General features: G+C 58.8%; 2 protein-coding genes across 4 annotated transcripts; one reads left to right on the top strand and one right to left on the bottom strand.

Moving 5' to 3' along the window:
• The first annotated feature begins 3,664 nt into the window (after window positions 1-3,664).
• PTBP1 (polypyrimidine tract binding protein 1) lies at window positions 3,665-14,485 on the top strand. Of its 2 annotated transcripts, XM_055429537.2 has the most exons (15): window positions 3,665-3,790; window positions 6,051-6,081; window positions 8,520-8,595; window positions 8,764-8,936; window positions 9,015-9,161; window positions 9,248-9,418; window positions 9,496-9,606; window positions 9,680-9,854; window positions 9,999-10,076; window positions 10,662-10,810; window positions 11,899-11,932; window positions 12,322-12,414; window positions 12,503-12,719; window positions 12,869-12,946; window positions 13,030-14,485. In XM_055429537.2, exons 1-15 carry the CDS (start codon window positions 3,783-3,785, stop codon window positions 13,160-13,162), a joined length of 1,674 nt encoding a protein of 557 aa, XP_055285512.1. In that variant the 5' UTR covers window positions 3,665-3,782; the 3' UTR covers window positions 13,163-14,485. The 2 variants fall into 2 exon arrangements, with proteins under 2 accessions (XP_055285512.1, XP_055285514.1); XM_055429539.2 differs by lacking the exon at window positions 9,999-10,076.
• A 202-nt stretch (window positions 14,486-14,687) lies between these two features.
• On the bottom strand, window positions 14,688-23,509 carry PLPPR3 (phospholipid phosphatase related 3). Of its 2 annotated transcripts, XM_055429541.2 has the most exons (7): window positions 23,256-23,509; window positions 17,192-17,377; window positions 16,976-17,117; window positions 16,695-16,890; window positions 16,549-16,606; window positions 16,303-16,476; window positions 14,688-16,037 (listed from the first exon to the last, which is right to left on the bottom strand). In XM_055429541.2, the coding sequence occupies exons 1-7, from the start codon at window positions 23,328-23,330 to the stop codon at window positions 14,688-14,690; spliced, it is 2,181 nt and encodes a 726-aa protein (XP_055285516.2). In that variant the 5' UTR covers window positions 23,331-23,509. The 2 variants fall into 2 exon arrangements, with proteins under 2 accessions (XP_055285516.2, XP_088694845.1); XM_088838719.1 differs by having other exon boundaries at window positions 16,303-16,606.
• Between the last annotated feature and the right edge of the window lie 1,147 nt (window positions 23,510-24,656).

The following is a 24,656-nucleotide window of genomic DNA, read 5'->3' as shown; positions in this document are numbered from 1 at the left end:
TATTTCTGACTCAGAGGATCAGAGTTAAAACAGAGCCTGCAAGGAGGCGCCAGCACAGGTTGAGCTCCCAAGGGTGTGGATGGGCGGGCGGGGGGTGGGGGGCAGCGTTGCTCCTGTCCCAGGCAGGGTCTGGGGACACAGTGGGTCCTTCCTGGAGGGAGCGGCTGTCCTGCCGGTTTGGGCAGATAAGGTTTGCATGTTGGTCTCAGGACCTGGGGCCGGGGAGCCTGCTGTTCCTGAGGAACCCTGTCAGGGGGCAGGAGGCAGAGCCCCCGTGACTGTTCTCAGGCCTGAGCGAACATTCAGCGTCTGTTCTACCCCTGAGGTCTGGAGGCTGGGGTCAGGGTGGGGCTCCAGCCTGCAAGGGCTGAGGATAGCCTCTCAGGTCAGCGCACTCAAGGCTCCATCCCACAAAAATCTGGAAAATGAGTCAGAGAGGCTGGTCTTCCCAGGTAAAGAACCCAACCTGCCAATGGAGACATAATGAGATGTGGGTTTGATTCCTGGGTCGGGTAGATCCCCTAGAGGAGGGCATGGCAACTCACTCCAGTACTCTTGCCTGGAGAATCCCATGGACAGAGGAGCCAGGCAAGGTACCACCCATAGGATCACAGAGTCAGACAGGGTTGAAGCAACTTAGCAAGAGGCTAGGAGACCAAGGGTCTGGGGGGCGTGGGGGAGTGGGGGCAGGGGCGACTATCGCTATTGTGATCAAGGCAGTGAATAAACACAGGACCAAATACTCCCGAACTACCTAGCCATTTCCATTTGAAACACTGGGGAAAGACCATGGGGAGGAAGGCGGCAGTGGTCCAGGCCTGCCCCTCATGTTGACAAAGGAGTAAACTGAGGCAGCCCCAGATCTGAAAAGAGAAACACTGATAAGACCCAGCGGTCCCTGCCAGCGCATGGGACACTGACCCCCATCTGGCTCCCGCCCACCTCCCTTGCTCTGGCCCTGGAAAGTATCCTTTTCAGAATTCTCAGACAATTGCAAGGTGATCACACATCCACATTCAGCCTAAATCATTGATGAGGCAGGCAGCTGGCAGGCGCGCTGAGCAGGGAGCAGGCAGACAGGGAGGCCAGCCAGATCCCATGAACCAGGGCACTGATCCAGCTGAAACGTGGGGCCCAGGGGCTCCCTGGACACCTCCCCTCAGTGCAAATGTGGAAGGCCTGCCAACAAATTTTCATGTCTGATCCAGGTTTCATAGGGGGTCCTGGGCTAATGGGGGGCTCCCAAAATGTTGTGTCCACATCCTCCACCCCCCCCCATAACCCCCCGATGGTTTGCAGGTGAGATGAAGGGTGGTGAGATGAGATCATCCTGGCGGTCTCTAAATTCAAGGACAAGGGTCCTTTTTAGAGACACACAGAAGGACAGAGGGAGAAGAGGACCATGTGACAACAGAGGCAGGGACTGGAGGGATGTCACAAGCCAAGGACACCTGAGCCCTCAGAGCTTCATGAAGCAGGAAGGACCCTCCGCTGGAGTCTCTGGAGGGAGCTTGGCCTTGTGGACACTTCAGTTCCAAACAGAGTGAGAATAAACATGTCTTGTTTTATGTCACCTAGTTTGTGGCATTTTTCCCATTTGAGCAGGGGCTGTCTTCTCCCTACTATCTTCTGGTGGCAGGCAAGACAGAAATCCTCAACTATTTTGAAATGCTGGGGAGGCTGTTCTGATGAGGGGGGCCTGCCTTACAGCAGGCAGTGACGGAGTGAGTGGGTTTAGGGAGGAACCTTCCTTAATGGAACAGCCTTGCACAGGAGGCCTATGTAAATGAGGTCAGAAACCAGAAGGTGCTGGCGGTGTGGGGTTCTGTGGGGCCACAACGTCAACTTGGGCTTTCTTGAGCCTGGACGGTGGTGATAACAAGTGGATTTGAATAGATTCCAACCGTTTAGATCCATGCTGGGAATCTGGTGGAGGGTCCGTGAACGTGGCTGCCCCCTCCTTTCCCTCTGGTCCACGGACACTCCCCTGTCTCCAACCATCCTCCCTGCTGTCACGGCGGGGGTGGGGGAGCGCATCCCTGGCACCAGTCACTAAGGCAACAAAGATGAGCAGCTGCCCTTGGTGGTGCCCGGAGCGGAGGGCGATGGGAGTCCTGGGGACAGCCAATCCGCAGGAATGCGCCGGGGATTCGCCCAAATCCACCGGGACATTCCTGATTAGCCATTTCTGGGCTTCAGTTGGCCTTCGGCGACACAGCCGGCCAAGGACCGCAGGGCAGAGGCCTCCGTGGAAATCGGCAGCCGCCCCCAATCCGAGAAAGCCCTCTGGCTTCGAGCCGGGCTCCAAGGCTCCTGGGCCCTGTCCAGGCCCGCGCGGCCCTGAGACGGGCACTGTTGCCATGACTTCGCCCAAACTAAACCAACCTGAGAGGCGGGAGCAAGGGGCCCTAAGCAACTAATCTTAGGGAAGCAAGAAGGGTCATTTCTTCTCTCTCTCTAGGCTGGTACCAGTTAAATTTCCCTTTTTCAGCACGACTTACAGCAAACAGTATTGAGGCCAATGTCCTCCATTTATTGAACGTCTACCCCACGCTGCAACTGCGCCAGCCCTGGATGCCCGTCATCTCCCAGATGCTTCCAGAAGTCTGGGGGCCCGGACCGCCGCGGGCCCTCCCTGACTCCTCCTGCCCCTCTCCTCTCGTCCCCCGCAGCCGCCTGGTTTCTGTCTCCTATCCTGAAGGCTTCCTTATCACCCACAGCCCTGTCCCACTCTTGGTATCGGCGTTCTCCGGGATAAGTTTGCAGTGTTCCTCTCCCGAGATGGAGACCCGTCCTGTCCCGAACATCCCGGGACGGCGAAGTCGGCTCTGCGCGCCCCGGGTCTCAGGTCCCCTGCGCGCTGGGAGTAGCGTCCACCCTGCACCCCAGGGCTTGTTTCTCCCCATTGCAGCAGGCAGGCCGCGTCCACCCTGCACCCCGGGCCTCGTTTCTCTCCATTACAGACGGGCAGGGCGGGGTTCGCCGTGCGCCCCGGACCTCAGTTTCCCCACCCTGGCAGTCACGCGGAGGGGATCGTGGTCAGGGTTCGCTGCTCTGGGGCGGGCAAAAGACAGTCAGAGGCCACTCGTGGCCTCGTCGTGCCTCAGGCTTTGTGGCCAGCAGTGGAAAGAGCCCCGGCGTCTCTAGAACGCCTTAAGTCGCTGCCATTGCTCAGCTCGCTAACCTGAGTAACGTCTGAATTCGAAAGGGACTTCGGCCAGGTGCCCACAAACAAGATGGAGCCCTGTAGGTTTCCTGCCCGACTTCAAGATGGCAGTGAGCCTCCCTTTGACATCACGCCCGAGGTCGAGGTGGTCTCTGCCCGTTTGCAAGATGGCGGGAGGCTGGGGAAAGCACGCTTCCCACCGCCTGATCCGCCACGTACCCACTCCCAAGATGGCTTCTCCCGCAAAGCCCCACAAAAGAGGTCAGCTCCGCTAACTGGCTCTGGCGCCATCACATGGTCTCACCTCTTCGCACCTCCTCCGACTCAACGGGCCGTTTCCGCCTCGAGCTCTGACGGACGGCCGCCTTACCCAATGCCCGCTTGCCACTGTTTTTGGGCCCAGCCCTCGAGCGACTTCCTAGCCATTGGGAGGTGCTGGCGGGGTCCGACGGAGCTCGCCCCGCCCATCTGCGCGGCGGGAGCCAATGGGCAGAGCGCGCGGGGGACGTGTTCGGGCGTCTCCGCCATTTTGTGAGTCTATAACTCGGAGCCGTTGGGTCGGTTCCTGCTATTCCGGCGCCTCCACTCCGTCCCCCGCGGGTCTCCTGTGTGTGCAATGGACGGGTGAGTAGTGCTGGTTCGCGCTCCCCGGCGCCTATATCGCGATCCAGCCTTTGCCTCGCCGCCGCCCCGGCCTCTTCGGGGCGGTACACTCGGGGCGCCGCTCCGCCTCCACCCCAGGCCCTCGGGCGCCGCCGGGGTTTTTCTCCCTTCCCCCCAATCCTGGCGCGGTTGCGGCCCGGGAAGGGTAGCCGGGCGAGAGTCTGTAGGGATCGGGGGGTGGGGGTGGCCGGGCCGAGCCTTGTCCGCTTCCGGTGCCCACGCGGCCCGTCCCAGCACGCGGCGGCCGCGCCGCCCTTCCCGCTTCCAGTCTGGGCCCCAGACGCACGCGCCGCCTTCGCCCGCCGTGTGGCCCTTCCGGCGCCCCGTACAGTCTCCGCGCGCCCCTTGAGGTCCCCCGCGCGCGTGCGCGGCTCCGCGCGCTCTCGGCAGCCCTGTCGCGCGTGCGCGGCCTTTCCCGCCGCGGGGACTCTACTCCGGCTTCCCCCGCCCGCCGCGGGCCCGGGCGCGGCTGGAGACGCCGCCCTCCAGCCCGGAAGGGCGCGGGCCCTCCGCCGCCCGCTTTGTTCCCGCCCGGCGTCCCGGGGTGGCGCCCTGGGCGCCTTGGGGGCGGGGCGGCTCCGGACCTGAGCCCGCTCCCCGCGTGCGGAGGTGTCGGCGCAGGCAGCGAGGCGGCGGGTCTCTGCCTTGGGAAGCTAGTAGAACCCGGTGGAGCTGCGTTCTCGGGTCTGGGCCCCGCGGGAAGCATCTGGGGGCAGTTGCGGGTGTCTTGTGATGGGGAGCTTCGAGCCAGCCCTCCTTCCTCTGTCGGCCCGACCGGGCGGGGCGGACGGTTACCAGTGCCCGGAGGGTCACGTGCCTTTGGTGCCTCGGGTTTGAAATGATAGGTTGCAGGCTGAATTAAGGTTAGCCTTTTAGAAAAATTGCTGCAACAAGAGGAACTTGATCTCGTGGTCTGCCGTCCGCTTAGGCTGGGACGTACCTTCCCAGAGAAGTCCCGTCCTGACCCGGGAGCCGGGAAGCCCGCCGGTTGAGCCCGGTGGGAAGAGCTTTCCTGGCCCCCTGTTCAAATTTCGGAGCTTCCCTTCCTCGTCACGGAGACGTGGTTTGGGGCGCGTGTGCGGCCTCTGGTCGGTTGTGTGGTTGCCTAGGCAGCCGGGCCTGGCCTGCTGGTGCAGCTGCAGTTTGGCCTGTCTTTTTGAATGTCGGGGGATCTTTTGCAGAAAGGCCATCTTCTGTGAAACACTTCCTGCGTCTGCGGCCTTCCCTGTGTAGGAAGCCGCCAGCCGCCCTGGGTTAGCAGTTGGGAAACTGCGTGCTTTTCATTCTTTGTTTTTCTGGGAAGTTGTTTCTTGGTTCAGTAAGATTTTTAAAAATCGTTGATATTATCCCTTAAGGTTTTTGTGGGGAAGAAGTGGCAGTCCCCAGCATCGGCACAGGCTGGAGAGGCTGTGGGAGGGCCGGATCCCAGGTTGTGGTGAACCCTGAGCCCGATGCTGCAGGCAGTGGCCCCAGGGCCTCTGTCCGTCAGGGGCTTGGCCAGGGGACATGTGACGTCATGGGAGGCTCTGGTCTCCTGTGATGGCAGGCTGTTGGCCAGGTGACCTGGTGGGGTGTAGCTGGCCAAGTTCTCCTGAGCAGACCTTTCCTGTGTCTTTAGGTGGCATCCTCCAAGGGCTCTACTGTCCAGAGGGCTTGGCTTGCAGGACCCTGGAGCCTGGGGCAGTCACACACACCCTGCCTCCCCTAGCAGGTCACATGGACCTCAGTTGATGAGTAACTGGTGTCAGTTTTATCTGATCCTTTCCACTGGGTCGACCCCATCTGTTCCTTTCCACTGGGTCGACCCCTTCTCGATCCCCTGGGGCAGCAACTCTAACCTTGGGCCCCTGAGTTGTCTTTTCACCAGCCTGCCTTTTGCTGGAAACCTCTCCCAAGCACTGCTTATTTCTAGAAAGCAAGCAACAGCATTTCAATCTTAATCAGCATCTAGTATCTTTCCGAGGGCCTGCGGAGGGGGTGTCTTTGTCTTTGGATGCATCGGAGGCGGGGCTGGGGTCTTGCCGGGAGGGAGGGGAAAGGAGCCAGAGGACAATGATGGCTCCCTTTCAAGTGGCGATTAGAGGGAGGACATCTCCCTTGCCTTCCCCAAGCCTTCTCATTGCTGAAGTCTTGGAGCGGGGGCTCGTGCCGCCCTGGAGCCCATGCTGCTGGCATGTGGTGGGCACTCCTTGCTGATGTCTCCTTTTCTCTCTCTCTGCAGCATCGTCCCAGACATAGCAGTTGGTACAAAGGTAGGCACTGGGGACATCGCTTTCTCTTTCTGCCCATTCACTCTGCGGCCTGTGTGCTCTTGTTGCTGGGGTGGGGGTGGGGGTGTGCCACAGCCTGCTCTGTGGTAGGAGTGCGGGGTGGGGGGCTCCTCTGAGGTGAGGGCCTCCCGCCCTGATTTCAGGACCTTTGCCCTGAAGTCCAGAACAGCACCTGGTTGGAGGTGGGATGCCTGCGGGCTGATGGGACTCTTTGACAGTTTCTAGTGGAAAAAGTGGAAGTCTCTTCCCCAGGTGGTTTAAGGGGTGGGCCTGGGTCGGAAGAATCCCTGGGGGCTCTGGGGCAGATGGAGGTTGCTTCTGAGGACGTTCTCATTGAGCTCACTTTTGCTCCGAGAAGGGGGCCTCGCTGGCAGAGACTGGGTGTCCACCTCAGCCCTGGGGGTGGCCCATTATCCCTGGGAGCAGGCGGCAGCCAGTTTCTGGCTGTGGGGCCTGGGCTGGTTTCGGTTTTCCCAGGTGGACTCTTCACACGCCAGCCTTCCTGATCTTCCTGCAGATAAAACCTGTTTGTTTGGTGGCAAGAGGAGGGAGGGAGGGGGAATCTCATCCAGGTGTGCTTGTAACTGGCACGGTGACACCCCCACCCCCCTGTTTCTGTGGGGGCCCATAACAGCCAGGCTGCTTCCAGAGGCTGAGGGTGCATCAGTGTGGGTGCCTCCAGGAGGGCATCCTGGGTTCCTCCTCTCAGGATAAGCACAAGCTGTGCCCCGAGTGACAGGTGTTGGGGTGTTAGTGGTGCTTATCTGCTGCTGTCCCTGGCTCCGGGCATGCTTCCTGGGCTTCCTGGTGGTGCTGAGTTGATTTTAGATCAGGGGCTCTAGTGCTGCTTGGCCTGGCCTTTGTCCCCCCAGGGTTCTGTCCGTGTGCGCTGTCTGCGCCCCAGTGGGCAGTTTCTGCTGAGCCGCTGGTCACTGCCTGCACTTCCCTGTGCTGTGGGGAGGGGGGTTGCCAAGTGGGCAGACCACACAGTTATTCGTGCCAGGCAGTCTGCTGTGAAAGGGATTTGGGGCTAAGAACACCCCCTCCTGGAGGGAGTTCTTCCCCCGTCCATCACCTGTTGACAGAAGCTGAGATGCCCTTAAAGGTTGTGCAGCCAGCGTCTGTGTGGGAGCCACATGGGTGCCCTGTGCATTCTTGTCCAGCTCTGGCCAGGGGGCTTTTGTGAGCTGAGGGGAAGGGTTGCTCGGTCTCCAAGTCAACTTCCCTGCCACTTAGGTGGGAATAAGGCTCAGGTGTGTTCCACCTGGTTTCTGGTTTGTTTAGGGCTGGAAGTGGCTGGCTGTCCAGAGCCTGGAAGGGTCCGGGTCCAGGTCCCCACCCATATCCCCCAACCCCCGGCAGTGAGGAAGGGCATGATGGGGCAGGTCTGCCTGCCGGTGGGGCTTTTAACACTTTGCTTTATTTACATCCAACTCCAGTCTGTACGCATTAAGACCAAGCAGTGGTCTGAGCAGGCTCGGATGCTGGGGAGTCGGGTCTGGGTTCATCAGCGTGCCTATAGCTGGCAGTCTGGCAGTGAGGAGGCCCAGAACATTCTGTTAGTCTCATGGCCTTGGGCTGGCTGTGCCCACTTTTCTGTCCTGAGGCCTGGGGAGGGGGTCAGCGCCTGAAGGAGCTGTGGGGCACTTCAGTGCTGGACCATGGAAGGTGGGGAGGTGTCCTGGACTTGGAGCCTGCTTGTTTGTAAGTGGCTGAACTGGCTGGCAGTTGAGGGGAAGGGCAGAGATAAGGTGTCCTTGATGTGAGGAGGGCGAGCTGGCAGAAAGGCAGGTTGAGGGGGAAGAAGGGTCAAGGCTGGAAGGGTGGTGGCTGGTCTCCTGTTCCTGCCAGGCACTGGTTTCATGTATCGAGGAAATCACAGGCGGATGGCCCTCTGGTAGGGTCTCATCGCCCAGCCAACAGGAGGCTGTCTGCCTTTTTCCCTGCTTAAGTGGCATCTCAAGGGGTTCTGGGAGTTGATTCTATTAGATTGAGACTAACAAGGGAATTTCTGGAGATAATATGGGCTGGGAGCTCTCCCACAGGGGCAGTTGGGCAGCCTGTTTGTCACCAAGGTACCTGCCACCTTTCTGGTCGCCGGACTCTGGTTTCCTCAGACTGGAAAGTAGGACATGCTCCTGCGGGTGGCCACAGTGGGACAAGGGGGCTTTGTCCTCATGGGCTGTGAGCCTGAGCCATGCAGACCCCGGACACTGGCGGGGGGAGTGGGGAGATGGAAGGTGGAGGTGGCCATGACACGCAGAGGCCTTGGTGGGGACAGCCTCTGTCCCTGCCTGGGGAGAGCCCCAAGGGCTCCACAGGCAGGAAAGGAACTGTGTGGCGGGTGGGGACCATGGGCCCTGCTAGGGAGGGTCAGGGGCTGCAGCAAGGACGCTGGGTTCACCTCGCTTCTCTTGCAGCGGGGATCTGACGAGCTCTTCTCTGCCTGCGTCACTAACGGACCCTTTATCATGAGCGGCACCTCGGCGTCCACAGGTAACCCCACCTGCTTACCGTCTTGCCTGGTCCCTGCGCCTGCCTACTTCACAGTCCTGGGAGCCAGGTGTGGGGACCACTTCGGCTCAGAAGCCTCCTGGTGCCGGAGAGGGCCCCACTCTGAGGGAGCCTGGGGTGCCCTATATGACTCACAGTCGTTTTTTGCAGCAAATGGAAATGACAGCAAGAAGTTCAAGGGGGACAGCAGGAGTGCGGGCGTGCCCTCCAGGGTGATCCACATCCGCAAGCTGCCCAGTGACGTCACCGAGGGGGAGGTCATTTCCCTGGGGCTGCCCTTCGGAAAGGTCACCAATCTCCTGATGCTGAAAGGGAAGAACCAGGTACGAGGCCCGGGCCAGTTGGGGTGGGTCCCAGAGGCATCCCTGGTATGAGTCGGCTCACCCTGTTCCCATGCCCAGGCCTTCATTGAGATGCACACAGAAGAGGCCGCCAACACCATGGTGAACTACTACACGTCGGTGACGCCTGTGTTGCGCGGCCAGCCCATCTACATCCAGTTCTCCAACCACAAGGAGCTCAAGACAGACAGCTCCCCTAACCAGGCGGTGCGGCACCCTCAGGTGTGGGTGGGTGGGGGCAGGGTGGGGCAGGCGGGGTTGGGGCTGGGGGACTCACGGTCCTGTCCCCACAGCGGGCCCAGGCGGCCCTGCAGGCTGTAAACTCAGTCCAGTCAGGAAACCTGGCCCTGGCAGCCTCGGCCGCGGCGGTGGATGCGGGCATGGCCATGGCCGGCCAGAGCCCGGTGCTTAGGATCATCGTGGAGAACCTCTTCTACCCAGTGACCCTGGACGTGCTGCACCAGGTGAGGGGACTGGGCTTCAGCTGTGGGCAGTGGGGCTGGTGCCTGGGCCCAGGCTGACCCACCACCTTCTCCTTTAGATCTTCTCCAAGTTCGGCACCGTTCTTAAGATCATCACCTTCACCAAGAACAACCAGTTCCAGGCATTGCTGCAATACGCTGACCCCGTGAGCGCCCAGCACGCCAAGCTGGTGAGTGGTCCCCAGGGCAGCTGTGCCCCTGGCCGTCAGGCACCTGCTGACAGCCTCCTCGCTGTCCCCACAGTCGTTGGACGGCCAGAACATCTACAACGCGTGCTGCACACTGCGCATTGACTTCTCCAAGCTCACCAGCCTAAACGTCAAGTACAACAACGACAAGAGCCGCGACTACACGCGCCCTGACCTGCCATCCGGTGACAGCCAGCCCTCACTGGACCAGACCATGGCTGCTGCATTTGGTGAGATGCCAGGGGGCAGGCCGCCCGGGCAGGACTTGTAGTTCAGGCTAGGTGCCCGCACAGCCCACCCCCCACTTGCGGGTGGGGCCCTGGCAGGCGGCTCGCACCCATGGGTGCGATGATTAGTGTCTCGTTTGTTTCTAGGTGCGCCTGGTATAATGTCAGCCTCTCCGTATGCAGGAGCTGGTTTCCCTCCCACCTTTGCAATTCCTCAAGCCGCAGGTACTCACACACTCGCCCCAGCGCCGCCTCTGCATGTCCACATCTCGCCAGTAGCTCTGCTTCCCCGGCGGCCAACGTGGCGCAGTGCGGGGGGCCAGCCTCCTGGGCGCGGAGTCTGGACAGGGCAGGCGTGGCTGGGCTGCTGAGCCCGCTGAGGACCAGCGCCTGTGGTTGGAGGGATGCGCCCCTAGTAGTGCATTTTGAGCGGCCTGGTAAGCGGAGCGGCATGCGCTGGGTGAGCACACCTGAGCGTCCCTCCTGGGGGCCAGGCGCCCACACGCGGAATAGTCCTGAGCCTATTCTCCAGTCTGGCATGCTGTTTGCATGGTGACAGGCACCTGTGTGCACGCATGGCCGAGGCCACCAGGCTCGATCCTGCGTCTGAGAAGCCTGAGTCTTTTGTGTTGGCACATACAGGTGGTCAGGGCAGTACGGTGTGCTCTGAGGAGCATGGAGGGTGGCAGGGCTGGGGGCCAGGTTGATGCCCCCACCCACCCCCGCATCTCTGTTTGCATGAGGATGGGCAAGACCAATTACCTTGTGGAGACTGGGCACCACACTCAGCTAACCCCATTCACCCTGCAGGTCTCTCTGTCCCTAATGTGCATGGGGCTTTGGCTCCTTTGGCTATTCCATCGGCGGCGGCAGCAGCAGCGGCAGCAGGCCGGATCGCTATCCCAGGCCTGGCAGGGGCAGGCAACTCTGTCCTGCTGGTCAGCAATCTCAACCCCGAGGTATGTGGCACCTCCGGGAATTAGGATTTGGGAGTGCCCCCAGTCCTAGTGCAGATGGAGCCTCTGACCGGGCACTGGGCTCTGGAGCTGGTCCAGGCCCAGCCAGTGCCCGTGGGCGTCCCCATCCTCCTCTCTGCGCTGACATCACTCACTGCTGCCTCTTTTCCCGCAGTGCTTGGAGTTCTCTTGTTTCCTTAACATCTTAATTTACGTTCTAATTTCATGATGTTGAGAGTTGAAGTATTTGGTACATGAGAACAAACTTGAAATTTCCAGCCCAGCGAACCTTGGTCTGCAGAGGGGCTCCTTGAGGGGAGGGTGCAAGCTGAGGCCATCCGCCAGTCCCTGAGGTGGCAGCCAGGCCTGGCTTGTCTCAGGGCTGGGTTAGTTCAGGGAGCTGGGGTCCAGTGATCGAGGCTCAGTATTTGCTTTTTGAGAGACGGGGTTCTTGTTTAATGAGCTGCTCTCCTGCCTGTCTGACCTCGTGTGACTCTCGGTCTCCCCAGTCCTGTCCCAGTTCCTCTGGCCAAGCTGTCCGCTCGCAGTGCCCGGCGAGCCTGACTGGAGGCTCCAGTGCGGGCTGAGGAGACGGTTCCTGGAGGGCCTGGTTGGGGGAGCAAGTGGGGGGCCAGTAGGCGCCGCCTCCTCCCCGCGGAGGGTGCTCCGGCTGTCTGCCCGGCGTGTGGCCTGTAATGTGTGTGGTCTTGACTGATGGGGCACCGCGTGTTTTCTTATGTATTTACTGACCTGTGTTTTTGCTACTTTTTTTCTTTTCTCCCCTTCCCCTTTCCCAATTTTTTTTCTTGCCCTGATCCGGAATTTCTTTGCCAACTGACTGCACGGTACTTCTGCTTCCTGTTGTTGCTTGAAACAAAACAAAACCATAAATAAATAAAAAAACAAAATTCCCCCTCAAACCCTGCTCTCCGGAAACCAACCTGCCCTTGAATATTAACATCCTGACAACTTCATCATCCATCAACCTGCACGCCTGCGGGGCTGCCTCCTCGTGGTGGACGATTGGCAACTCGCCCCCTGACCTCTCCCTTTCCCTGTCCCTCGCTGCCTTGCTCTGCTGTCCTCTAAAGAGAGTCACACCCCAAAGCCTCTTTATTCTTTTCGGTATGTTATCGTTCACACTTTTATTATCTTGTTTTCATGTAATTGAGGTGGTTGTTACGCCCTGAGATTCTGATGCGTGCGGTCTGGGCTGCGGTTTGCGTATTTATTTGGACTCTATAGAGCATGGTTCCCTACCCGCATGCCGTTGGCAGCGTAAATGTGTCGGTAGCATGCTACAGGATGGTTCCTTGGCAATTGACCTTTCCTGGATTTTATGGCTTCTTTGCGGAAGGCAGCCCTCCCAGTCATGCTCCCTGTGTCTAGACAGGTTCTCAGAGGCAGAATAAGCAAACTGGGGAGAGCCAGCCCTGTGTGGGAGTGTGGGTCGCGGGGACGGCGGGTGGGTGGCTGGGGCCTGGGGCTCAGCCCCCATCCCTGTGCTCTTGAAGGCGTGTACGGAGATGTGCAGCGCGTGAAGGTCCTGTTCAACAAGAAGGAGAACGCCCTGGTGCAGATGGCCGATGGGAGCCAGGCCCAGCTGGGTAAGGGGTTGGCCGGGGAGGGTGGGGCTGTGGGTGGTGCCCAGGGCCCTCGGTCATGTATGCTGTCTTCCCATCCCCCCCACCCCAGCCATGAGCCACCTCAATGGGCACAAGCTGCATGGAAAGCCAGTGCGCATCACACTCTCTAAGCATCAGAGCGTGCAGCTGCCCCGCGAGGGCCAGGAGGACCAGGGCCTGACCAAGGACTATGGAAACTCGCCCCTGCACCGCTTCAAGAAGCCTGGCTCCAAGAACTTCCAGAACATCTTCCCACCCTCGGCCACTCTGCACCTCTCCAACATCCCGTGAGTGCCTTTGCCTCAGATGCTTCCATAATTTTATGATATCTCATTTCTGGGGCCCCTACCCATCCCTGGACATGCCTGTCCTGAGGGAATGACCTTGACCTTGCACAGATGGGCTCACACGGGCTCACACCTCTCTCCACTTGCAGGCCCTCCATCTCTGAGGATGACCTCAAGATTCTTTTCTCCAGTAACGGCGGGATCGTCAAAGGGTTCAAGTTCTTCCAGTGAGCAGAGCCCCCTCCCCACTGCCCCCAGGCTCCCTGACCCCTTGCGGCTCCTCATGCCTGTGTTCCCCTACTCTTTGCAGGAAGGACCGCAAGATGGCGCTGATCCAGATGGGCTCCGTGGAGGAGGCCATCCAGGCGCTCATTGACCTGCACAACCACGACCTGGGTGAGAACCACCACCTGCGGGTGTCCTTCTCCAAGTCCACCATCTAGGTCGCCACCCAGGACCAGCCTGCCGGGCACCCGGCAACAACTTCCATCATTCCAGATAAAAAGCCACTTTAAAAAGCAGCTGAAGTGACCTTAAAAGACCAGAGATTTTATTTTTTTAAAAGAGAAATCAGTTTACCTGTTTTTAAAAGAAATTAAATCTAATTCACTTGCTCACCTTGGGGAGGTGGGGTGCCAGCCTCAGGCTCTTGGTGACGGCGGACGGCACCACCCGCCCGGCCCCTGCCCGTGCCTTCTGCCGCCTGCAGGGCGGGCGCTCCTAAACCCCAACTTGGCTTTCTTGTGCCTTAAACCCACTGCTCTGGCAGGGCTTGCGGGGTCAGCCTCCCCTGGGATCATGTGCCTGGTGTGGTGGGGGGCTGTGGCCGCCACCCAATCCTTTAATCAAGTGTGTGATTCTCCCCCAGCCTTGGGGCCTCCCCGGACCCTTCCCTGTTGCTTCTTCAGCTTTGTTTTCACTGTAATCTCTGTATTATGCTTCGATGCAGCTGCAGACACCTGTGCCTAGCAATATTTCCAGTTGACCAAATATTCTAATCTTTTTCATTTATATGCAAAAGAAATAGTTTTAAGTAACTTTTTATATAGCAAGATGATAAAAATGGTATGAGTGTAACCTAAACTTTCTCTTGTGGTATGACCTTGTATACTGTACTTTTATTTTATTCCTTGTCATTGAGTCGCAGGGCAGGATCTAGTTTCCAGGGCAGACACAGCGGGGCCGGCATCTGCCGCCCGATGCCTTACTCACACCTGACTGTCCTTTCTCTGAGGACAAGTGCTCTTCAACTTTCAGGGTTTCTTTTTTTCCTGCAAATTTTGGACCAAAGTTTTGTTTCTGTTTTTTTTCCTGCCTCTAATGCTGGGACCCCAGGAGGTGGGGCAGCAGCCCTCCCCTCCAGTCTTCATGCCTCGTCCTGCACTCACGGGTCCAAGGGGTGCCCCGCACGCAGGCCTCTGCTGGCCGGCCCTCACTCGGGGCCTGGGCCTCAAGTTTCCATGTCGGGGTGGAACAAGGGTGTAAATATTTATAATTTTTTATACCTGTTGTAAGACGTGAGGGGCAGCAAATGCGGTTTTTTATGGTGACACAGATGTATATTTTGATAACAGCAATTACAGGCTCAGTATTGTAAGGAGCACGGCAAGCCCCGCCCGCTGCCGGCTTGTAATGCAGAGAGAACTGAATTAAAGCGATTTTATAACAACTCCTACCTTTTCTGTAGGCTCTTTTTTCCTGTCCACATGTAGAAGGCGGTCTGGCCAGTCTGTACTAGACTCTGAATAAACTCTCTGTATCCTGCACTTGATTCCCCTCTTTATTGGGCCTGTTGGTTTCACTGCTGTTTCCTCTACTGTAAACTCGGCCATGTCACCCTTCGTGTGTGGGGGGTTTCGCCCCACCCCTACACCCAGTACTCCAAAAAGATAGACTGCAATCTCTTCTCGAGGATCATCACCTTTTATTGTCTATCAGGACCCCCTCCCCCACCCCCCACCCCCACCCTCAGTCCTTGAACCTGCGCACAGCCTGCATCTTCCGGTAGTAGCTCTCAGCCTCAGCCTCTGCTGCCTCCCGATCACCAAGCACCGGACCTGCTTTGCGCCGCAGTGTTGACTCCCGACTGCCTGGTCCCAGCACACCATCAACTGCGCCCAGTGGGGGCAGCCCCTCACCTGTGGCCAGGTTGACAGTGGCCACAGCCCCAAACCGTGGCTCCTCCTGGTCCACATCACTGACTGATGAGCCTGGGGAGATGCCCGGGGGCTTGGCCCCACCGCGGAAGCTGCGGGCCAGGTCCCCCAGCTCGTAGCCACCCTCTCCCTCCACCCCCTTGGCCCCGACTCCCGCTGCCTTCCACTCCCAGGGCCCATTACCCGCGGACAGGTGAACCACAGGGTGGTGAGGTGCGTGTGCATCAATGGTGACGATGCTGGCAGAGTCGCGGTCAGATGGTGACCTGTACTGGGAGGAGTCGGAGCTGGCACTGGATGAGGAAGCCGTCTCGGCTGCCTTGGGTGCACCTGGAGCCTTGGACATGGCAATGACCTGCAGCAGCCGGGGCGGGTTGGCCATGCGGGGCTGGGCAGAGGCCGCAGCCACTGCAGCTCCACTCTTCTCAGCCATCATGAGCCACTTGGCCCGCACAGCCGCACTGCTGTTGGGGGACAGGGCAGCTGCTGCCTGGGCCCCCTCCTCAGGGATATGAACCAGAGGTTGTGGTCCGGCCCGAGGCGGCAGGATGACACGTGGCCCGAGCCCTGGCCGAGCCTGGACGGTGGGGTATAGTGAGGGGGGTGCTGGACCCCCTTCCTCCCCCTCCTCCTCCTCCTCCTCCTCTTCTTCCTCCTCCTCCTCTTCCTCCTCAGCCATGGGCTCTGCAGGTGCCCGCAGGTGTGCAGGGCTGCCCTCGTCCGGTAGCCCCAGGCCTCGGCCCTCCAGTGACTTCTGTTTCCATTCACTAATGAGCTGCTTGGAGCGGGAGGCATCCAGTGGAACATGGATGGTCATGTGGCGGCGGGCAGGGTCATCTAGTGAGGGCGTGCTGACACGGGGCAGTGTGTGGCTGAAGGTCACCATGTTCTCCTTGCCCATGGGGCTGCGCGGGGCCAGCAGGTCCACATCCACGCTGGCCCGCTTTAGGCTGCCCAGCGAGGTCTTGTCACGGGCCACGGGCCTGGGCACGCCCTCCAGCCGGCTGGGTGGACCTAGCTCATCTGTGCTCACAGACTTGTTCTGCTGGTACACTGAGTCGTGGCCCCGCTGGGTCAGGGCCCTTAGCGCGTCCTTAGTTGGTACTGGGGCCACTGGTCTCTCTGCCGGTGGGGCCTGGAAGTTGCCCACTGCATGGCAGGCCTAGGGATGAGATGGGGACTGGGTGTGAGGCCTGTGGCTGGAGACCAGGGTCCCCACCAGGCCAGACACATGTCTTGGGGGTCAGAGAAGGGGAAGTCCACCTTTCTCCCCACAGGACAAATTCTGGCTTCTGGTTACTTTGCACATTTGGCAACTCTGGGCTCATGAGAGTCTGCCTCCAGGTCCCAAGGGAGAAGATGGCATCATCCCCCAGGGCAGGGGGGTGCTGGCCTTCCCCCTCGGGCCTCCCTGTTCGGCCCCTCACCAGGTAGGCCGCTATGCCGGCCCCAATGAGGAAGCCTGCGTAGACATCCACCGGGTGGCTGCGGTACTGTGTGATCTGGGTGAGGCCACAGACGCCCGCCGCAATGGCAAACGAGAACACCAGGATGGGCTTCAGCAGCTTGGTGGTGTCCGAGATGACTGAGTTGAAGTACATCTGCCAGGGGACAGGTGGGTGGTCAGAGTGGTTGGCTCCTATGGGGCACCTGGGGCACGGGGCAGTACTCACCGATACGTAGACAGCCGCAAAGGCAGACAGGGTGGCATGCTGGGATGGGAAGGTCTTCCTGCAAGAAACGCCAGGTGAGCCCTGAGGCTCTGGGACCTGCCTTAGTTTCCCCACATGCTTGTTGGGACAGGGCCTGGCATGCTCACCGGGCAGACAGGATGGCATGGGTGTCGTGGCCAGAGCATATGTCCTGTGTGATGTAGGGATTGGCCTCACACGATGTGCCCAGCAAGGTGTAGTTGGGTTTGCAGACAGTCAGGAAGAAGGGTGCGTGGTAGCCTGTGGCCAGCTGGATCACATCGGTCACCAGGGCCGTGGCACACAGGCCAAACACGTGGACACCTGTGGGGTGGGAGTGTAAGGGCCAGACATGGGAGCTGGGGCCAGACCCACCACCCTCGGTACGCAGATGCCATGGGGGACTCACCTACAAAGCGCACCGTCCTCCGAAGGAAGGAGTTGAAGTTGCAGCCGCCGGCATGGATGCTGCCCTCGGGCCCACCCGGGCCCCCGCTGCGGCCCCACAGCCGGGACTGTAGACAGTACAGCATACCCTCGCCCACCATGATCTGTGGACATGGAGGTGCTCAGCAAGGCTCTGGCCAGGGGGCCACAGCCAGCCCAGCCCCACCCTGGGACTCACCGAGGCTGCAGGTGCAGCAAAGGCCAAGCTGAGGAGCATGAGCAGTGGGATGAGCTCTTCACTTGTCTCCACGTAGGGCATGGACAGCGTGCGGTCATAGCACTGGAAGCCCACCTTAGCCGGCTTGAAGAGGTCGGTCAGCTCCAGGAAGTAGAGGGACACGATGGAGGATGCCACTATGGGCAGCTGCAGGAAGAACGCGGGCCAGGGTCACACCACACTCGTTGATTGAGTGAGTCATCCGCCCACAAATTCAGTCCCGTCACTGACTCGTCCACCCATCCGTGCTGTTCACCCACTGATCAGCTCATTCATCAACCGAGTCACCCACCACCCATCTGTGCATCAAACGGAGCAATTCCCATGCCCAAGATTCACTCGTCAATCCACTAATCACCCTATCAACTTCCAACATCCATCTATTCATTTAGTCATTTTCCATCCATCTGACCCCCACCCATCTGTCTGTCCACTGATCCTCCCTTCCTTCTATCCACCCATCATCATTCATCCATCCATCAGTCCACCCACTGCCCCGTCCACCATCCATCCATCATCTTCCATTATCCATTCACCATCATCACCATCCATCATCCATCAATTCATCATCCATCCACCCACCTCTATCCCCTCATCTTCCACTCCTTCCATCTATCCACCCACCCACCCATCTAGCCACTGTCTTCCATCATCCATCCATCAATCCACAATCCATCCATCCATTTACTCATGCTTGCTTCCTTCCTCCATCAACCCATCTATCCATATATCCATCCACTTACTCATCCAGCCAGCCACCACCAAGCAAACCATTTATCCTTTCATCCAAACACCCACCCCTCTGTCCATCAACTTCTAACATCTGTCCATCCATTTATTCATTATCCATCTGACACCCACCTACTAACTCATCCTTCCTCCCATCTATCATCCATCCATCCATCCACTCATCTTTCCTTCCTTTCTTCCTTCCATTCATCCTACCTACCCACCTATCCTCCCATCCATCCACCTATCATCCATCCATCATCCCATTCATCCACTCATCCAATTATCCTTTCATCCAAACACCTATCCTCTGCCCACCAAATTCCAACATCCATCCGTCCAATTATTCATTTTCCATCAATCTGGCTAGCCATCTGTCCACCCATCCACCCACCCTCCCTTCTGTCCATCCATCCACATACACACCCCTTCTGCTGTCCTCCCATCATCCATCCAGTCTACCATTCATCCACCCCGCCTTCCTTCCTTCATGTGTTCACCCGTCCATCCACCATCCCTCATCCATCCACACCTGCCTCCTTCCGTCCAGCCACCCATACACCCATTCACTTACTCTCCCACCCGTCCATCTACCCACTGCCATCCTCCCTCCCCAAATAAATCCATCATCCATAATCCATTCCTAAATCCACCATCTATCCATTACCCATCCCTCCATCCATCAACCTCCATCTATTCACTTATCCATTTTCTAACCATGAAACCACTCACCCATCCACCCATCTGTTCGTCCATCTACCCATTCTCCCATCCATCCCTCCGTAAATTTCCATCAGCCATCCACCTCCATCTATCCACTGACCTATCCATTCACCCATGATTCCTTCCTTCCTTCCATCTGCTCATCCATCCATCCACCCACCTACTCACCCGCCCATGCTTCCATTTATCCTTCTGCCCAACCACTCATCTACCCACCCACCCTTCCTTCCATCCACCCATCCTCACATCCATCCATGAGTCAACTATCCATCCACTTCCCATCTATCCATCAACCCACACATCCAGTCATCAATTTGTCCAAACACCCATTCCTCTATCCATCAACTTCCAATATCTTTCTTTTTTTTTCCAATATCTTTCTATCCATTTATTCATTTCCCATCCATCAGGCCACCCAGCCAGCCACATACCCATCCTGCCATCCATCATCCGCCATCCTTCCTTCCACCCATCAACCTACCCACCCATCCACTCACTCACTGACCCATCCCTCCATCAACCCATCCATCTATCATTCATTTATTCAAAAACATCCACCCATAAACTGACAACATCCTTCCATCCATTTATTCATTATCCATCCATCTGGCCACCCATGCTCCCATGTGCCACCCATCTATCCATGCCCTGACTGTTCCACCCGCCTATCACCCATCTATCCATCTTTCATCTCCATCCATCAACCCACCATTCATTCATCCATCCACTCATGCCTGTTTGGTTGTTTCCTTCCATCCATCCATATATACATCTACTTACTCACCCACCATGCACCCACCATCCATCCATCAACTCATTTATTTCCCCCAGTCAACTGTCATCCATCCAGCCCACCATCCATCCTCCCTTTTTTCCATCCATCCAAGCAACCACCCTCCATCCATCATTCACTGATCAATCTACCTTCCATCCATCCACTCACGTTTGCTTGCTTCTTTTTTCATTCCTTCTACCCATCCACTTACCCAGTCACCCATCCTTCCATCCATCCATCCACCCACTAATCACTTCATGCATTTCTCTCCAAGGCACCTTTGCTGCCTTGAATAATCTGGGAAGGGCATATAGGTTCCTGCCTCTTGTCCTCTTCTCTCAGGGATGGATGGATGCACTTAGACCTGCCTCTGGGGTCCTGGCCCTCCTTGGAGACACCCTTCCTGGTTCCAGCCTGTTCATCTCTTCTGCTGCTTTTTCTCCTCTGCACCCCATACCTCTACATGCCAGCTTCACACTAAGCCCCGGGAACATGGGTGTTTGGCCTGAATAAATGAATTTTTATTATAAATGAATTCTTTGAGTTGCTCATTCATACAACTGTCCTTCTGTACAACCTGATCATGTGCCCCAGGTGATGGGCACAGGGCACACGTGACGCTCTTTCTTGCTCAGAGCAGTTATGAGGAACAGGTGGGAGGTTGAGGTTCGGGAAAGCTGAGCTGCACCTGACCGAGTCACCGACAGTGTGCTCGAGGAGGGCAGCGGGGCAGGCTCTACACCGCCACCCACTGAGCCACCCACTCACTCACCCACCCACCCACTGACCCATCCACCCACCCACTCTCTTACCCACCCACCCACTGCAAAGCACTGACCGAGCAGATTCCAACGGAAGCAAACCCTCCCAGTGTCCTCTGCCTCCCCCTCTGGTCCACGGGTCTCAAACTGACGCATCCACTGGGGCCGGCACCTCTGGAACCAGAGTGTAGGCGGGCCCCTAAGGGGCTCAGCTGCCTTGGGAAGCTCCCACCTCTACTCTGTCTCTACAGTGCCTTGAGCGGGGCCTCCGCCCTCCATGCAGTCCTCGCTGGAGGCTTCCAGAGGGGAAATGCCAAAGTTGGTTGAGCTGGGTTTCAAGGAGCTGGGCTGGTGTCCAAGGAGCATTTACGGAGCACCTGCTGCATGAAGGCAGGAGGCCCAAGGCAGCTGAGTGAAGCAGTTCATGGCCACCTGCCTGGGCTTGCATCATGGCTCCTCCCCTTCCCTTTGCCTCAGTCTTCCGAGCTGAAAACAGGACAATACAGTGGCCACCCCCTAGGATGTCTGTGTAGGACTGGACAAGCAAACACATTGAAAGCACTTAGCATCTGGCTCAGTGGGCAGACGGTGTCCGGCTTTAGAGAGGGTTTAGGGTACAACTGTAAAATCTTTCCACAAGAGAGTCACGTTGAAGACCTCCCCCACGCCTTTCCAAGCCCCCAGCAAAGTGGCTGTAATGCCTGGCCAGCTCCCCCTGCTTCTCCTCCAGCCCTCTGTCCACATCTCCCTGCCAGACCCAGCTGGAAGCACCTGATGGCAGGTGGGTTGGTGGCAGGGGCCCCACTTCAGAGTCTGCCACTCCCTGAGGGTCTGGCCTCCTAAATCCCACCACCCACTCCTCACTGCTTCCAGAGACCCTCAGCTGAAAACCAGGAACCCCTCAGAGCATATCCGCCTCAAAGGAAAATCATTCACACACTCACGATGGTGGGCTAGCGTGCTTGCTTTGGGGGCATGTGTATTTAAGAATGAATAAATGTAATACTGGGCTTCCCTGGTGGCTCAGATGGTAAAGAATCTGCCTGCAATTCAGGAGACCTGGGTTCGATCCCTGGGTCGGGAAGGCTTCCTGGAAAAGGCAGTGACTACCCACTCCAGTATTCTTGGACTTTCCAGGCAGCACTAGTGGTAAAGAACTTGCCTCCCAATCCAGGAGAAGTTAAGTGATGCAGGTTCAATCCCTGGGTCTGGAAGATCCCCTGGAGGAGGAAATAGCAACTAGCAACCCAATCCAGTATTCCTGCCTGGAGAAGCCCACGGACGGAGGAACCTGGTGGGCTACAGCCCACAGGGTCGCAAAGAGTCCAACACCACTGAAGGGACTTACCACGTACACACAAACATAATGCTGGCAGTACAAGAAAGGCAGACCAGGGCTGGGATATGGCTCTGCACCTCTCAGGTTGGTCAAAATTCAAACATCACCAACACAGGTGCAGACACGACTATGGGGAAACAGGCAAGTGCAGGGCCCTTAGTAGGAGGAATTTGGGGTCTTTCCACACTCTGCTCACTAGAGATGCACAATGCAGACAAGCTCTGCATTCTGTGCAGGGTGACACAGGCCAAAGAGTTTACAGTATCCTCCTAGGAAAGTCTGTGAGACATCAAGGCTAGGAAACCCCCCAAATGTCCAACTCCCTCGGGCTGGCCCTGGAATACTACAGGGGAGTAAAAAATGATCGGGCGATGGTAAACAAAGATCTCTGCTAGAAACGCCAAGGGCAGGGACTTCGCTGGTGGTCCAGTGGCTAAGACTCCGCACTCCCAGGGGCCCAGGTTTGATCGCTGGTGAGGGAACTAGATCCTACATGCTGCAACTAAAGATCCTTCATTCCACAACCAAGACCCTGCCTGCAGCCAAAAAAAAAAAAAAAAGGCCAAGGGCAGAACCTGCGTTTCTACAGGTGGTGGGGGAAGGGCTACATATGGTGAACTTGAATGGTAGACAAAGTGTAGTCCTGTCGGACACTTCGCCACCCCACAGACTGTAGCCCACCAGGCTCACTGTCCATGGGGATTCTCCAGGCAAGGATACTGGGGTGGGTTGCCCTGCTCTCCTGGGGATCTTCCTGATGCAAGGATTGAACTCACATCTCTTACTCTCCTGCACTGGCAGGCCAGATTCTTTACCACTAGCACCACCTGGGAAGCCCAGGTGAAAGGCTTTCTGGAAAGGGACACAGGTGAGAGTAGTAGGAAGTTGGGGGAGCTGAGGGTGAGCGGCTGCCTCCGTGTGGCCTGTAGAACACTGAGAAGGAATAACCTACTGTAATAAGGATTCAAATGCGAACTTGAAAAACTAACCAGGTTTTCTGCCTGTGGGGGAGGTAACCAGCGGTCTGGGTGACCCTGCTCAGGATAGGGTTGGGTACTATCTGCTCAGGTCCGGGGTACTTCTCCACCCACGCCCAGCCTGGGCCCCTCACTCCAGCCGGGTTTCCTGGCCTGGTGAGCAGGGGGCATTTTGGGTAACCCAGGTACGGATCAGGTGGATTCGCCTCACCAGCACTTCATTAGCACTCAGTATGTGCCCGGTGGCTGCACTTACTGTCTTATTTTGAGCACTCTGCTCACTACATGCGGAGCCTGTTCTGTCAGAGCTCAGGGAAGTGCACAAGCCTCCACGATTAACAGAGGAGGAATTTCAATTCAGACACTCAGGCCTCCGGCCTTCACATTGCAGGAAGTTATCGCATCCAAACCGCGCGCCACCCTCCCCGCGCGCCCACCGCGCCCAGCACCTTGCTCCAGTCCCTTCGTGTGAGCTGCTGACCCGAACCCCGGACTGAAGATCCCACCTCGAGCATCTATCCAGCTCCCATAAAGCCCAGAACACTCTCTTGCAACTCCTACTCGTCCTGCAGAGCCCAACTGTTCTGACCGCCCTCCCCGCCCCCCTACACACCCAGGCCCCTGGCTGTGCTCGCCCCGGTCCCTAGGCGTGGGGGTCCCGAGGGCCGGCTGAATAGAGGCCTCTGCTCCGCCCCCACCAGCGCGACCTCCCCCCAGTCACCTCCACGAAGTAGAAGCAGGGCAGAAGCGTCATGCTGTCCTTCGGGCTTTTATTCTTCTCCTTGGTCGAGATCATGGTGCCGGGGGCGCCTCAAACGTAGTTGGAGGGGACAAAGCCGCGCTAGACGAGGGGAGGCGCAGACTGAGCCCTGGGGCACCAGGTGCCCGGCGCCCGCGGAGGAGGGGCGGGCCGGGATGCGCAGAAAACGCCCAGGGAAACTGAGGCCGCGAGGCGGGGGCCGCGGCCGCCCCTGGCGCACTGCGGTCCTGCCCAACCCTCCGGCTGCCTCCCCGGATGGAGGAGCCGCGAGAGGGCTCGGCAGAGAGGGCGGGGTCGGCCTGGTCGAGAGCCTCCGGGCTGGGGTCCCACCCGCGAGTCAGGGCTGGGGCCTCCGGGACCCCGAGGGCCGGATCCGGTGGAGGGGTGGGGTCCGCGCTCCGCCCGCAGGCCCCTCACCTGGCGCGCCCGCGCTCGGAGGGCGGAGCTGGCGGCGGCGGGGGCTGCGGCGCGGCTGGCACAAAGCCGGCCCCGCCCCCGCGGGGGCGGAGGGGGGCGGGGAGCGAGCGGCCCCGCCCGGCCTGAGACCCCGCGCGGGGCGGCCTGGAGGCTGCGCGAGGGGCGGGGGCTCTTTGTCTCCGCGCGTCGAGGGCGCCGCGCGCGTCCGTCGCCGTCCCCGCCTCCCGGCTCCTCGCCCTCGGTCTCTCGGTCTCTGGGATCTACGTCCCCCGCGGGGGGGAGCACGAACCGGGGTCTGCGGGCTCCTCCCCTCCCGGGCCGCTCAGATGGTCCCGGGGAGCCCCATCCAGGCTGGACGCGGGCGGGGTCTCCGGGTCTCCCGAGTCTCTGCCCCCCTCCCCGGTATGCGTTTCCATGGCGAGTTCCCTGGGCGCCCGGGCCATCGGGAGACAAAAGAAGCTGGGGGTGGGGGCGCTGTCTCGCTCCCGGGCCCGCGCGTCGCCCACCTGCCCTGCTTCTTTCGTCAGCCACTCGGGGTCCACCCTCCACTGGTCCGACCGCGGCCCCTCGCCTGGCTCACAGCATCCAAGGCGCACGGCTCGGGATGCTCCGCGATCCGCGCGGGGCGGGAGGGCCCTCGTGGTGAATTCACGTGAGGCTCCTTAGGCAGCACTTGCTGTTTGCAGGTGTTTCGACAGTCATGAGGGGTGGGGGCCAGCTAACCGTCGTTTAACAAGTGGGGAAGCAGGCCCCCGGGCACTTAAATTACTGTCCACAGTCTCCAGGCCCCAGACGGCAGGATTTTGTTCGCCTCATTTTGTTCACTATCTCCTGTACACCTAGCCCGGTATTGTCTTGGGGAAACCGTGGAGAACCGGGACAGACCCTCAAAATCAGTCCCGCGGTTAAACGTCCAGTTGGATGGGGGGGGGGTGCGGCGGGGAG

This window comes from Moschus berezovskii, chromosome 8 (assembly GCF_049115385.1).
Source record: "Moschus berezovskii isolate FMDL1 chromosome 8, NW_MosBer_1.0, whole genome shotgun sequence".
NCBI classification, from domain to species: domain Eukaryota; kingdom Metazoa; phylum Chordata; class Mammalia; order Artiodactyla; family Moschidae; genus Moschus; species Moschus berezovskii.
Note: the sequence above shows the minus strand (reverse complement) of the source record. Positions and strands in the feature narration are given on the sequence as shown.

Bases quoted from the DNA above. Each gene is read 5' to 3' on its own strand.
- PLPPR3 (XM_088838719.1), bottom strand. From the start codon at position 23,330: ATGATCTCGACCAAGGAGAAGAATAAAAGCCCGAAGGACAGCATGACG. The intron at 17,378-23,255 runs GTGACTGGGGGG...TTCTTCCTGCAG, and splicing joins CCTGCTTCTACTTCGTGGAG to CTGCCCATAGTGGCATCCTC. The intron at 16,891-16,975 runs GTGAGTCCCCCA...CCCACCCCACAG, and splicing joins GAGGACGGTGCGCTTTGTAG to GTGTCCACGTGTTTGGCCTG.
- PTBP1 (XM_055429537.2), top strand. The intron at 8,596-8,763 runs GTAACCCCACCT...CGTTTTTTGCAG, and splicing joins CGGCACCTCGGCGTCCACAG to CAAATGGAAATGACAGCAAG. The intron at 9,607-9,679 runs GTGAGTGGTCCC...CTGTCCCCACAG, and splicing joins GCGCCCAGCACGCCAAGCTG to TCGTTGGACGGCCAGAACAT.